Raw genomic sequence first — 13,827 nt, 5'->3', positions numbered from 1 at the left:
CAATGAAGTAATGCATCGCAGTTCAAAAACAATACAAATAATATAACAATTAGAATTCGCAATATGACAGCCTTTCTTTATAATCTGGGCTAAATCCCCTTCCCCAGATTCAAGCAAGATTCTGCTGCACAGTTGCAAAATGAAATAAGGAAATCTGGATTTGAAACAAAAGGTCCAACAGAGTTCTTTATGACTTCCACTTGGCAACAGAAAGTTCCAACACTGCAGTGATTCAACTAAGAAAATAGAAGGTGCTTTCTCTTCCTTGAGCAAGAGTAAATTTCAGAATTATCATCTTAAAGAATAGTTTCTTAGTTCATCAATAGCAACAATGGTTGTCTTTGTCAGGATGTTTTACCACAGCTGGTTATTTCTGAAGATATATAACTCTGGCAGTCTTATACAGTTCTTTCTTCAGCACCACAAGCAACATACAGAAAGTGCTTCAGTGATTAAGGTCAACTATAATAGCTTCATAATGTTCTTTATTTGTCCACATTACACTTTTAGCAACTCTTCAGGGAAAACAAGATTCACATCAGTTCTCTTAAATATGCCTGTACAAGTTATGCTCCTCCCCTTCTGAATAACCTTTTCCAGAAGGGTGGCCTTCTTGCCACTCTCGCTTCCCCACCGTATAAGTAATAAAATACTGACAAGGATATGTATGGTCTTATTCTGATTCTTCCTTGGCTTTGGCAATGTGGTTTTATACCAGCTATCCTTCTCAAAATATGGGCACCAAGTTCACAACCTTTGGACCCCTCATTAGGCCACTTCTTTTCTGCCTTTGGCAATATTTGTTGAATCCGAATTGCCTTGTTTTTGGTTTCTCTTGACATGGGCAAATGTGATTAGCTTTTATAGCGTTACTGTGTGCTCTACAAACTCCCCTGCTTAAAGTTACAGTCATTTGGTTTGAACACATTTTCCACTGTTGACTTATACATTCTAAAAGTCACTTTGAACACCAAACTACTTTCACTCGTATGCGGGTGTTTGTTACTTGGTAAATGCCTGTCTGAAGCACGTGAGCGGTCTCCGAGTGCTCGCAGATCCCGACTAGCTAGTGAACTCACCGGATAAGGTGTACGCGTCCAATCCCTGTGCTGCTCACAAGTGTTCTGCTTCAGTGGCTCCTCGTGGCTCCTCGCAACCCGGCAAACTGATGCTCTTGGTCCACCGTGCCACTTGTAAAATGAGCTTCCTTTGCTCCGGAGGTGGTCTAGTGAACACCAGACACCGGAAAAAGCCTCTTAAGGAGGAAAGATTCCCTCGCTTTCACTTCCTGCTCTGCAGCCTCTGCAAAACAGGTCTGCAGAAGCCATCCCTCTTACATGCATCCTGATGCGCAACCTCTGCACTTAAGACTTCTGGAGGCACAGACCCCCTCAGGGCCAGCTACTGTTTTCTGCTAAACAGTGGTCCTGGCGTCTTCTCCCTCCTCCAGTTACTGCGTCGGCTGCATACACAAACGCACTGCTCTTCCTGCTCGCCAATGGCCTCCACTGGAGGGGCTGTTTAAGCCTTGCAGTCTCCCTCAGGTGTGGGTCCTTTCTATTAACAATCTGACCACTTATGCAGCATGGTTACTCTTTAGCCTTCTTCTTCGTCCCACTATGTCGGGAATTATGGGACTTGAAGCCCCTAAAGACAAAGTTAATTTTTCTGATTTCTGTTTTGCAACAAGCCGTTAGAAGACTGGGATTTCGGGGAAAGTTAAACAAGGGGTTTCCCATTCCTCCTGACATGCCCCCCCCTCATGAGATCCTCCTGCAGAACACTATCCCCAGGGATGGGATCAGAAAGTGTCTGTCTTTCCCTGGCCACATGAGAAGGGTCCTAGGCTAGGTTTTGTGGGGCAATCATTGCCGATTCATCACACCCAGCCCTCCAGATAAGGTCCGTATTAGGCCTTTTTACGCACAGATCTCTTGTCAATACTGCCCTTTTAATTCTTCCTTACGTACCACTTACACAGGCTATTTATAGCAGCACCCCCATAAATCATGGAGCTCACTGGTGACAGCCTGGCTAGCAAATCCACTCTTTACTTTAGTAATTGACACAGTTCCTTGAAAGAAGCAACTGGCACTAGTCCTGGTCCGTTAATTACTCTCCTCTGTTAATGATTCTATCAAGATAATACTTTGAGTAATGTAAACGGGAATCTGTGTTTTGTTCACTTTGTAGGTTACAGTGTTATTAACGCATCTTAAATCATGAACATGCTTTTCGCTTTGCTTTAGAACACAGGTAGTATTGTGTTAAATGAAAATGGTCTTAAACAAGGGATGCATTTCTGTTTAATTGACTTTAATAGAGTCAGTGTATTTGTAGCAGCATGGGCATTTCATACTTTGTTTTCTTTTCATCACAGAGCACACCAATTGCATAGCTAGGCATGTGGTCTGAACTTTAACTCTCTATCCGACCACCCACCGCAAGTAGAAGCACTGCTGTATATTTTTTCAGTGACACAGATAGTACCTGTACCTCTTAACAGGACTGCTAATATATTCAGGCAAAGAAGCCTAATTTATCAATGGAGCTGCTATACCATACGCATGTCATCCCACAATGCCAAATATTCACAGCAGGGCCGATTACATCATGCCCACATTTCTTAGCAGGACTGCAATGTTTTGGGATAGTACCTGAATTTCTTAACAGAGCTGCTGTTAGGAAAGCACAAACATGTGTTGGCATTTTCTGCAGCGAGCTAAAGTACAGAGCAAGAACCGTATCTGAGCTCTTCCCACCAACCTCTGACAGTGTGAGAAGATGGCATTGTGTCATATACTTCAATCCTGTCAACTCGGTTTTGCACTTTTCTAAACTTCTGCTTCTCCCATAACCGATTATGGAGTCCCAAAGCCAAAAATAGAGCATTTTTCATAATGTCCTTACTAATGTAGGATAGTACAAACAGGCGTAGAGGGCTACTATACCTGCGATTGCTCTTCAGCACTGCTATGCTTGTAATGACTCAGAACACACACCTCATCAGGGCTGCTATACCTGCGACATCTCAGAATTAGAAGCTCAGAATTAGAACACGCACATCCTATGAGGATCACTAGTAATGGCTCAGAACATACTGGGCTGCTATACTTGTAATGGCTCAGAATACACACCTCACCAAGGCTGCTATACCTGTAATGGCTCAGAACATACATCTCATATGGGCTCTTGTACTTGTAATGGAATACAGTGTTGGTAAAGCATCTGCATTCAAGCAAATGCTCCATCTGGTCAGACAAACCGCTAACTCTATAATTCCCAACCTAATGGACAAAAGAAGGATCGTACACATCTAAAAAGGAGCACACCATGGTAAAGCTGAACTAGATTTTTAAATAGAAAAGGCATTTTCACCTTTTTGGATATTTATTGGTCCTATGTTAAAAGACAAACAGAAAAACAGGAAAGGAAGAGCAATTCTGAAACTAAGCAATACAGAAGAACACAGGTATGTCTGATTGGAAGGGGGGGGGGCGAAGGGACAGAACATACTAGACACTCCAAAACAGGAATTCAAGCAACAGGAAGAGGGAGCAATGAGTTACATGATAGGGCAACAAAGAAAGTGAGAAGGGAAACAGAGCTAATAATAGGACAAACACACAATGGGGGGTGGGGGGATAGAAACAGAGCAAAAGAGACAGTACAAAACAAAAAACAGCAGGTGGGGAGGGATGGAAATAGAAAAGCAAGATTAGAGAAGGGCATGCCAAAAACAAGAAAGATAAATCAAAGGAGTAGCAACCACAGCCGAGAAAATGAAAAAACAGATATAGCCAGAGTAATGACATGAGAGAGGAAGGTATAGGAGGGAAAAAGCAACAATAGAATGCAAAGATGGGAGAGACAGAGTGAGAGAGAAACGGACCGCAAAATGTGGCATCCCAACACTTATGGGTGAGAGACAGTGTCAGTAAGTGAGAGGGGACAGGGGAAACAAAGTAGCAAAGGGAAGGAGAGAAGGAGCAAAAACATGAAGGGCTGTCAAGCAGGCAGTGCTAGGCAGCAACAGTAGGCCCGAGAGGCAGAGAAGTGATGCTAGTAGAGAGGGACTTGATTTATGAATCACCCGATGTAACTAGCTGGCATCTGCAGTAACATAACAGAGTTTGTGCCGAAATATCATGAAGATTAAGCTGGGTAGTATGCATCTACAAGGTTCTTGTGTAGGGAAAATGTTTTCCACGGGTTCAATACATGATTTAGAACCACTTTAAAAAGAGCAGTTTTGTCACGCATGTTTACGAACAAAGTTCTAATTTTACGCACAAATTGGATAGTTGTCAGACACCTTCCACTCACTTGTGAAGGAGGAAAATCATTTTTATTCTTGAAATTGGATTTACTCTAGAAAAATACTCTCGCTCCAAAATCCTATCTAGAGCACTGATCATACCCTGCACATACTGTGTCTGCGAAAGAAGCTTGTCTGGCCCCACCTATGCTGTCCACAATCCCATGGACTTATCCATGCTGTACTTGTACCAATTTTTGAGGAAAACATGCACTGGCTGGTCCACTCTAGACATGTACTTTATGAGGGACGCTTGCATTGGCTTTTTGTGAGGCAACTCCACTTGGCCATGCGGAACAGTTTGTGAGAGAAGTTTGCTCTTGCTGTATAAATGCTGTATTTATTGGAGTTAGAATGTTGCACTAGCCTCTTCCATGCTCTATGAATACATGGTTGTTGGGCACCTGGCTATTCTCAGTACATTCCAGGATTCAAGATTCTGTGTATGCAACTCGCACTTTCTATAAACTTTTTGTTATTCCATTTATTTTTTTAACCATGCTGTTGTCAATGTTACACATTCATAATGTTCAAAAAGTTATTTTTCTCCACATTCATATATTTCAAATTTTTTCAAACAATGATCACATATATTGTAAAATTCATAATAACACTGGTGTATATAAACATACATTACATGTATATTTGTGGATTAAAAAAACAGGACTGGATATATTGTATTTCTCCAGCCTAACTTTTCTGATAGGGATGGTTAAGTCTATATTTGTGATTGAATGGACTAGTGTGGTAGTGTATTTTTGCCACTACTCATTTTCTTGGTCTGTCGACACAGGCGTTTCAGCCTCAGATGTAATGTACTCCGCTTTGGGCGGCCTTCATCAGGACGAGGGGGATCATTGGAGGTCCCTTTTGGAAGGTTCTGTGTTCTTTAAAACTGATCTAAACATAGAGACATTTACTATGTACAGTTATAGGGGTGTGTAAAACGGATTTGACAATTCATTAAATGCTAGACTATTCTTGGTTAACCCACTATGGGACACACACCGTGCACGTGTCTTCAAGCATGTGTGTTGAGGAGGATCTCTAGGTTATCCCGTCTCAGTAGTCCCTATCTGGAAACAATTGACCCAAGATGAGTAAGTCTGTCGAGGATTCACAATGGCCTCTTTGTGAGTCAGAAACAATCCCTCCCCTCTAAAGCAATTACCTGTACTCTAGAAAGGAAGACAGAAACTCCCATCTGAAAATTCCAGGGAGGTGTTGTGCGGTCCTCTCCACGTATAGGGTCATCACAGAACTGGGGCTACAGACAGATGTTGAAACATAGGTTCAATGCTCCTGTGTCAGTTCTTCCTCAAATCAAATGTTTCTAAAAAAAAAATGTATAAATAATAAATGGAAGCAAGCTAAATGCGCCGACACGCCAGAGGGTGCCCATTACTGAATACCCATTATGTGGATTCTTGATCAGAACTCCCGAACAGTAGCAGATGCGAGTTTGGGTGCCTGGACCCCTACTTGACCATTAGTGCAAAATGGCATAGAATTATGTGTCTGTGCTTCAATCAGACATTATAACACGCTAGCCCTTGCATGCGTGTATGTGTTATTCCCTGCCCCCCCGCCCCCATGTGCGCTTCCAGTGCTGTTAAGTATTAGCTGCAGGCTAACGGATCGTTAATTTTGTTTTTTGGCTCCCTGATGCGCATCACCCATGTGGCAGAGAGAACTTACACTGGAGCTTCATGTCACTTAACCGTGGTGGATCTATTTGGCGTACAGAGCCGCTCAACTCTCCAGTCTGAATGCGTGCAGCTTTGCCCGTTTAAGTCTTAGTTACTAAGCAACCTTGCCCAAACCAAAGGTTGCGGTTAGTGGCGGCCATTTTTAAACCGTGTGTTGCTTTCGCTGTATCTACATAATTATATCAGGTATAACTTGTTATAATCCCAACCATTTCCATCTGTAAAGTAGTCATTTATACAGCGATGAATTCCCTGCCTGTATAGTATATTTATATATAATTATGGGGGAATTTGTGTCCAAGTATCTTTCATGCCCACCGTTATGGGATATGCCAGATTCTTTTACCCATATTGGACTTATTACAAAACCATTGAACAATTCACAGTTCTAACTTGTACACTTAGCTAATATTGATTACTTAAGTGCAAGAGAAGCAAATATGCAATTAGGTTGCAACATTGCACGTCTGGTCATTTAATCGGTATTCCGATGTGCTCTAGTGTGTGAGCTACATCTCAACATCATGCGAATAGTTAGCACAATCACACAATAGCCTTGTAGCACTGTCATCACCTCGGTTTCATTGGTTACTTAAATGGTCTCATCCTGCACTGTGGTTGTCACATTACCAACTGTAAAATAGAATGGTTTACCTTTAAGAGCCTCTTGTATTAGCAGTAGCTGATGTCAGCGTTGCTGTGATAATTAGTCAAATAGAATATCTTGCTGAGGTCCTCAAGTAGTAGGAATACCTCTCAACTGGTCTTCCTGAATAAAGGATAGGTCTAGTTCAATGCACATGTAGCACTAAATATTTGCATATCTTAAGCGTAGAAATAGCGGTACTTACAAATCCACGAGGCATCCGGACTAAAAGGTAAACCATTCTATTTTACATAACTGGTGAATGGGAAAATCAAATTGAGATCTGAATTTAGACCATCCTTTATCAGTAGGTTATTCACAGGGCACCCGTCGTAATACTGTATTGCTGCTACACAAATGGATTGCGCAGTGAGACTCAATTTTCCCAATTCAGTCAAGAATATTAGGTGAAGTATCATAAAACTACACAGTGTGATAAGAATGAGGTTCCTTTAATTTCCTTTCAAATTTTATTTATAGAACTACATGGTAGAAAACTGAAGAAGTGTTGATCCTTAGCTCCTGAAGAGATTGTTATCTCGAAACACGTAGAGCTCATTCTTTTTAAATTGTTACTTTTTAATGTATTGTTTTCATGATAATGTTTCACGCAAATTTGTATGTACCTATGAATATAAGATATGACTGTTTATCAACAGTACCAGTAAATTAAAGATTGAATTGGTCTTTTCACACAATATGTATCAAATGACCATTTATGAACACAATGGGGGTCATTACAAGGTTGGAGGTAGCCATGGTGCTAAAAGCACCATGGCTACCCCCTTACCGCATACCGGGTCCGGGTTCCTCGAATGAGGAATTACCGGGCCATTCCAACCTTGGAGGAACTGGTAATTCCTCATTCAAGGAACCCGGACCCGGTACCTCCCCAATCCCAATCGAGCCCCCATAGGGCTCAATGGGAATGGGGAGCATGCTAATAACAGGCCTGTTAATAACGGGCCCGTTATTAGCAGGCTTGTCATTTAGCGGCTCCCACTAAGGGCACCTGGTAAAACCAGCCGCCCTTAGCGGGACCCGCTAAAGGATCTCGTAATGCAGAGGCGCCGTTAACCCCTTACCTCCAACCTCGTAATGACCCCAATATACTGACTGAAGCTTTCTTTAGTAAAATAAATGTGCATAGGGTGGGAGAGTCTATAAATCTTGGACACATTTTTTGCTATGGGAGAGCAGGCTAACGGGGATGTAGAGTGGTGAAGCGATGGACCTAGGGGCTACCCTCCTTGCAGTTAACTTTGCCATGGCCTGGGCAGTAGTACCAGTGAGCCTGCTCCAGGGACAGATAAGCCATGCGAAGAGTGAACAGTATGCTGACTTTTCAGAGACTGCATAAAAATGGTGTGGGACTGCTTGTCCATAACAATGAAGAAGCACACAGCTTTGAGGCTGTCTGGCCCGTCCCTGCCCAGGGCACCAGCACAGATTTGAATGGAGTGAAGCGTGCGCAGGAAACCAAATATGAGCAGTGGCAATCATTAACGACCTGCGAGGACTTGGCTCGCACTGTGCTAATAAGGGATCCACAGATAAAAACACCTGCAATTCGGCTGCTGGATAAGGCAAACTTTATAAACTGGGAATCTTACCAGGAGCACACCGACTCAGGTTAATGGCTCAGAAAGCAAGACAGTAAGGGCTTATTAATGTCTGGCTGCACTGGGGTACTGTATTACATGCTAAGCTTCTGTCCAAGCCTCACCCTAAGAACGGAAGGCCAAAACGTTAGAAGGGTAACGAGGGGGATTTGCATCAGTTGTTGGATAGACATCTATGCGTCTAGCTTGTGAACGGCACGTGAAGGACAGATCAGAAGAACTGTCTGCAGAATGCAGAGAATTAGTTGTAGGAGGTGGTAATCCTGCTTGAATTGCCATAGGTAAGCATTTGAGGTTTGCATTGTTCAGTTGAAGAGCAAAGCTCTATACCGGTGGAAGCATGCACCAGGAACTGAAATTCAGAACTGTGGACAGCAGCGCTGGCCTAGCACTGAAAGAAAATATTACGTTTTACGTGCGTCTGCTTTTGTGTCAAACGCAAATTTGATGTTAACGCAAAAATAAGTCGGAGAAGACACCACTTGGTCTCTAGCTTTTAACTCCGGTGCAACTTAAGAAAAATTCGTCCTGTAGGCCCCGGACTGAGGCCTGCATGGTTCTTCTGTAGTAAATGTGCGATCGAGGGAAATAAAGAAAATGCCTTCATCATTGTATCGCCGGTTATCGACATTTAACCTGCTTCCCTACTACTAACTTGATTAAATTGCATTTTGAATTGGGGCGCTTCAAAGAACTTAGTGGCCGCATGTCATCGCCCTTATCATCACACGGTAATTTAGCGTGTAGGTACAGTACATCAATTGCTCCTTTAACGGACAAGGCAATCCTTACAGTTCACCAGGTTCAGTGAATGCCCCGACACAAAGTAACTACAATGTTTGCGCCGGACAAATGTATGCGCTTTGCACTACTGTTTAGGTTAGCCCATTCCAGATTATGTGTCATGCAATAAAGTGGACACACTAACCTACTACCTACCTGAACGTGATATTAATTAGTAGTCTTATTTTCCTTAATAGTTCGGTAAAAATAGCTGGTCAGGCATGCTATACAACAATTAAAGATAGGTTCGATTCACAGCTAAGACCGCACTCTAAAACAAGAGGGATTGGCATGACGCCCTATATAAAATATGATTACGTTAATGTATTTACCTATTCACCACCAAAAAACAAAAAGGACTTAAAAACGTGTGCCTGCACTTTATGACAAAATTCAAAATATTATTAGCAAGACTGAGTGATTACTGGTGTAGTAAGATATGGTTTTGCGTAGCATAGAGCTATCACACAAGTCAGCTCCTATCAATGCAAGCCCGTGTACACACACAAACACACACACAGTGTAAAAACAAATACCGTTTAGGGCTGAGGATACAAAGACCGCAATGGGCCCATGGTGGAACTCTGCATTGAAGATTGGGTGCTTCTTTACCTTCTGTGAATTTCACCTTGTGTAGAAATACTTTACTGTGGTCCGGTGAGTTAAAATACACTCTAAGCGTGTGAAAATATATTTCCGTAGACGGAGGAACATGTCTACGCGGCTCAAGGGATCAAGGCCAGATTAAGGAAGATCAGAATATAAAGAGATCAACAAGTAAAGACGATTTAATAGTTGTCACGCACTAACATTTGCTCTTCTGTGTAATTTTACTGCAGTGGTTCGGAGAAAAAAAGTATAACATTGTTTTCCCCACGACTACATAATAATCTACAGGCAAAGGGTCGTAAAAGAGCGCCCGTTGCGTTCTCTGGTCACCTGTTGTCTCACCAAGACCACAAGTGCCCCAGGCCCCTACCGTACAAAGTACGGCACGATGGAGGGCCTGGGGGGTTAGGCGCAGGGTGGGGGACGAAACGGCGCGAAATGCAAGGGGAGGGGCAGCCAGGCGGCGCCCCCCACCCATGGTGCTGCCAGGAAACAAGCAACACAACAGGAAAAGGTGCGAAGGAAAAGCAACAGGGGGGCCAGGGGAAAAGGAGCAGGGGAGTATAAGTAACCCCACAGAAACCAAGAGAAGGACAAACCAGGAAGGAGCTCACCTCTGACGGGTAAGCTCCCAGGGCCTGGAAAAGGGGGAGAAGGAAACATTTTGCCACCCAACCCACCCTGCAAAAAGGAAGGAAAGGAGAAAGAAGGAGGAACCGGAACGCCGAGTACCTTCTTCGGTACACGGTAGAAGAAAGTCGTAGGCGGTGGCACGTGTCCGGGGTCGGATGCCCAAGGGTAACAAAGACTTGCTGAGGAGAAGGCTGGGCATCTCCTCCGACCCTGGACATGATGTGCCCAAAAGCATCTGGTGTGATGTATTCTATTATGTTATGTTTTGGTGTTATTTTCGGTAGAAAATAAATAAGCCTACGGCCTATAAATTTTCCACACCCAAGTCTGCTTGTCATATTATTTCATAGTCGGGGTACAAGGAACAAGAGCGAAGGGGGGCCCACACTACTCAGCCTATAAAAACAGCCAGACAGGTCAAGAATACCCGATTCTCAAAGAATGGCTAGACCCCTTGCCAAGTGCGAATAGTTAGCCGAGTTTGGTACATTAGTTGGTATTCTGCCATCTGTAGTTATTTATGTAGAAAGGAGGGGGAAAACATAACGGGTCAGGGTGAATCGCTCACGCCGGACATGCACCTGGGGTGCCTACTTTATATGCCCCAATACCTCACGCACTCGCAAGTTCAACACGTATCCGAGGGCAGCACCCGCTGCACGGTGTGTGGGGCGTGTGTACTTACGGTTCCAGTACACCGGGTAGCACTCTCCTCCTGCCACATCCACCTCATAGAGGCCGCTGCGAACACACACCGGCTCGATCTTCAGTAGGTCTATGGCCACTACGTCCAGCGTGAGGCCGCCGCCGTCCCGGGTCTCCGCGTCTTCGTCCCCGGCGGCCACCGGCGCGCCCCCTTCCTCGGGCTCGGGGGCCGCCTTTAGACTCTGCTCGCAGAGCTGCCTGTAAGCCAGCTCTATCCGCAGGGAGTCGTAGCCGATGAACGGCTTCCACGTCTTCTTCTCTTCCCGGTAGAACCACCTCACCTCCTCGGGCCCCAACTCTGTCACGATCTCGTAGCGGTGCCGGGAGCTGCTGGAGCGGGTGCGCTTCCGCTCGGGCAGCGCCAGGGTGCAGCCCTCCTCCAGCGCCGAATCATCCTCCTCCTCCACCTCCACGGGCAGGTACCCGGCACCCCCCGAGCCGCAGGGCTCCGAGGCGAAGTCAAAGGCCGGCTGGCCGAGGCAGAGTTCCAGCGCATGGGTGGCGGCGGACATCGGGTACTGGCAGTAATGCAGCGGGTGTGGGTGGTGGTGATGGCGAGGCAGGGACCTCTCCTCGCCCTGCCTCTCCCGGAGCCGGCCCATGGCATGTTCTCCTTCCTCATAGTCGGAGAAGGGGTAGCCGCGTTCTCCCGGCTTCCAGTCCCCGTTCTTTTCCCCGGGCTCCGGGCCCAGCAGAAAGCTCATACTGCAAGCGGCCGCACTGCCCTTCTTCACCCCGCTCCCGCATCCAGGCCAGCGGGCAGGGTTGCAGGAGCATCCGCTGCTGCTCCGGCGGGAGGGTGGTGGGGGGGATATCCTTACGGCCTCAGTTGTCAGTCTCACCGGTGCTGGCGAGCTGGACTAGGAAGTCTGCGGGCGGAGCGTGGGCACGCTCCTGTCACGCAGGGTGTGTGCGCACGCACCGGACGCACTGTCTATGGTGGCCGTGTTGCCCTGCACGAGCGAGCGCCCGGGAATTGTGCCCAAAAGGTTTCCACTTTTTACGTATGCTCTGTTCCTTGCCATCGTTTTCTGAATCGTGTCTGCCGGATCTAGCTTAAGTAACAGAACAACAAATATAGTATTATTTGCTGATGGGGAAACTGCCAAGAAACCAGCGCTTAAGCCTGCATCCACCCTTGTGATATATCATGTCTGAATACTGTGCGGATAACTGTCACCTCCCACTCCTGCCAGCATGCACCTGAAGCAAGTTTGGCAAGACTACCTTTGGGCACGTTCAAGTGAACAGGATTATGTAGTAAGTGAGAGCGTTTCCATTCACCCATGGGGCGATCATTTGCACCAGTGCTAAGAATTGAGCACACGCTTTGATGATACAGAATCGAGCAACGGGATTTTGTCACAATCCTTATCTAAAAACGCATGCAATAGAGTAAAAAAACGAGCCGGGCTGTTTTTGTACTGTTTTAGCTGCATAACATAAAATGATATCTGTTCACTACGTTTCTTTTCATGTTATTTTTTTTACAATTCTATTTAGTGTGACACTTTACTCAATATTATTAAAAAGCATTGACACGTTCATATATATATATATATATATATATATATATATATATATATATATATTCATCTTATGCAACTATATTACAATTACACATACATACATAAAGAAATGAATCGTTTATAAAATGTGTATGTTCATTTTCATATTAGTTTCCTTCAATCAATAACCACCATTTAATAGTAGCAATCATACGAGCTGAGCTTTTCCCTTTTAAGCAAAAATCCCAAACTAATATGTTCTAATCAACTCAATATTATGCACAAAACTACTAAAATATAGAAGATGATGATGCTTTAGTTTTTCACAAGGTGTTAGTAGTATTCTTGCAAATGTCTACATTTTTCAATGGCTAGTATATTTTCTGCATAATCCCACTGTTTTACTCTAATAATAAGCTCTGTGACGAATCCTATGATGTCTTCCCTTCTCCCCGAGGGGAACACCCTTTCCGTGAGGCCAGGTAGGTGAGGCTGCTACCCGATAGTCCCTCTGGGTGTGGTACTCAGTAGCTGGATCTCATGGGGAGGGATTATCCCTCTGGAATACAGGGAGGACATCATGGGCCAACACAGTATTTCCACCACTCGCCCTCCCTTACTTCCTCTACTCCTACCAACTTCCCGATGTACTTATGTCAATCCTCTAATGTCTATAGTCTGGGATGGGGGCGAACAGAATTGACAATACTCTATATCTCTACCAAAGTACTTTGACAAAGAAGAAACAGGAGCCCAGAACAACTGCTCTGAGAACTGTATTGAACACTCTAGTCATCAGCCCTCCAGCAGCTTAAAGATGTAAGAAGAACTGACAGACTAATCACTCCCTCCCTGGAGGCTCTGCGGATGAGGTCCCAGCACTGCAGTCAGCATGACTGGGAGAGATCCTGCCGAGCGGGACGTGGATGGTGAGAACCCAGCGCTCCTACCTGCTCTGCAGACTGAGACAAGCAGGAGAAGGAAGTCGACAAGCGAGAGAATGCCACGTGATGCAGATGACCAGAGACGCGCAGCCGAGCTCCATGGAAGTGTGGCCGAGCCGTCAGAGGCAGCGCAAGCAGAGAAAAAGGTGAATAAAATCTGCCAGGAAACTTGAAGAAGCCCGAGACCAACGCCACAGACCAGGAGCCCAACAAGATACAGGGGCTGCTTGGATCCATGAAGGGGTCTGGGACCCAAACACAAAAAGGCATATTGAATGGGTCTGGGTCTGGAAAACGGGAAAGCATTTTGTAGGGTTCTGGAACCAAAATATGAGACAGCACATTAAAGG

General features: G+C 45.0%; 1 protein-coding gene across 4 annotated transcripts in view; it reads right to left on the bottom strand.

Annotated features, from left to right (window-relative positions):
* Positions 1-11,933, bottom strand: part of DDHD1 (DDHD domain containing 1) — a 1,509,354-nt gene extending 1,497,421 nt beyond the window's left edge. For 3 of the 4 annotated variants that reach the window (XM_069637585.1, XM_069637586.1, XM_069637589.1), the window contains exon 1: positions 11,006-11,933. In XM_069637585.1, coding sequence (XP_069493686.1) covers positions 11,006-11,729 — 724 coding nt within the window. In that variant the 5' untranslated portion in view covers positions 11,730-11,933. The remainder of the gene's footprint in view (positions 1-11,005) is intronic. The other variant, XM_069637587.1, reaches the window with a different exon arrangement.
* Positions 11,934-13,827: the final 1,894 nt, after the last annotated feature.

Source organism: Ambystoma mexicanum, chromosome 14, assembly GCF_040938575.1.
Source record: "Ambystoma mexicanum isolate Mex_15411 chromosome 14, UKY_AmexF1_1, whole genome shotgun sequence".
NCBI lineage: Eukaryota > Metazoa > Chordata > Amphibia > Caudata > Ambystomatidae > Ambystoma > Ambystoma mexicanum.
Note: the sequence above shows the minus strand (reverse complement) of the source record. Positions and strands in the feature narration are given on the sequence as shown.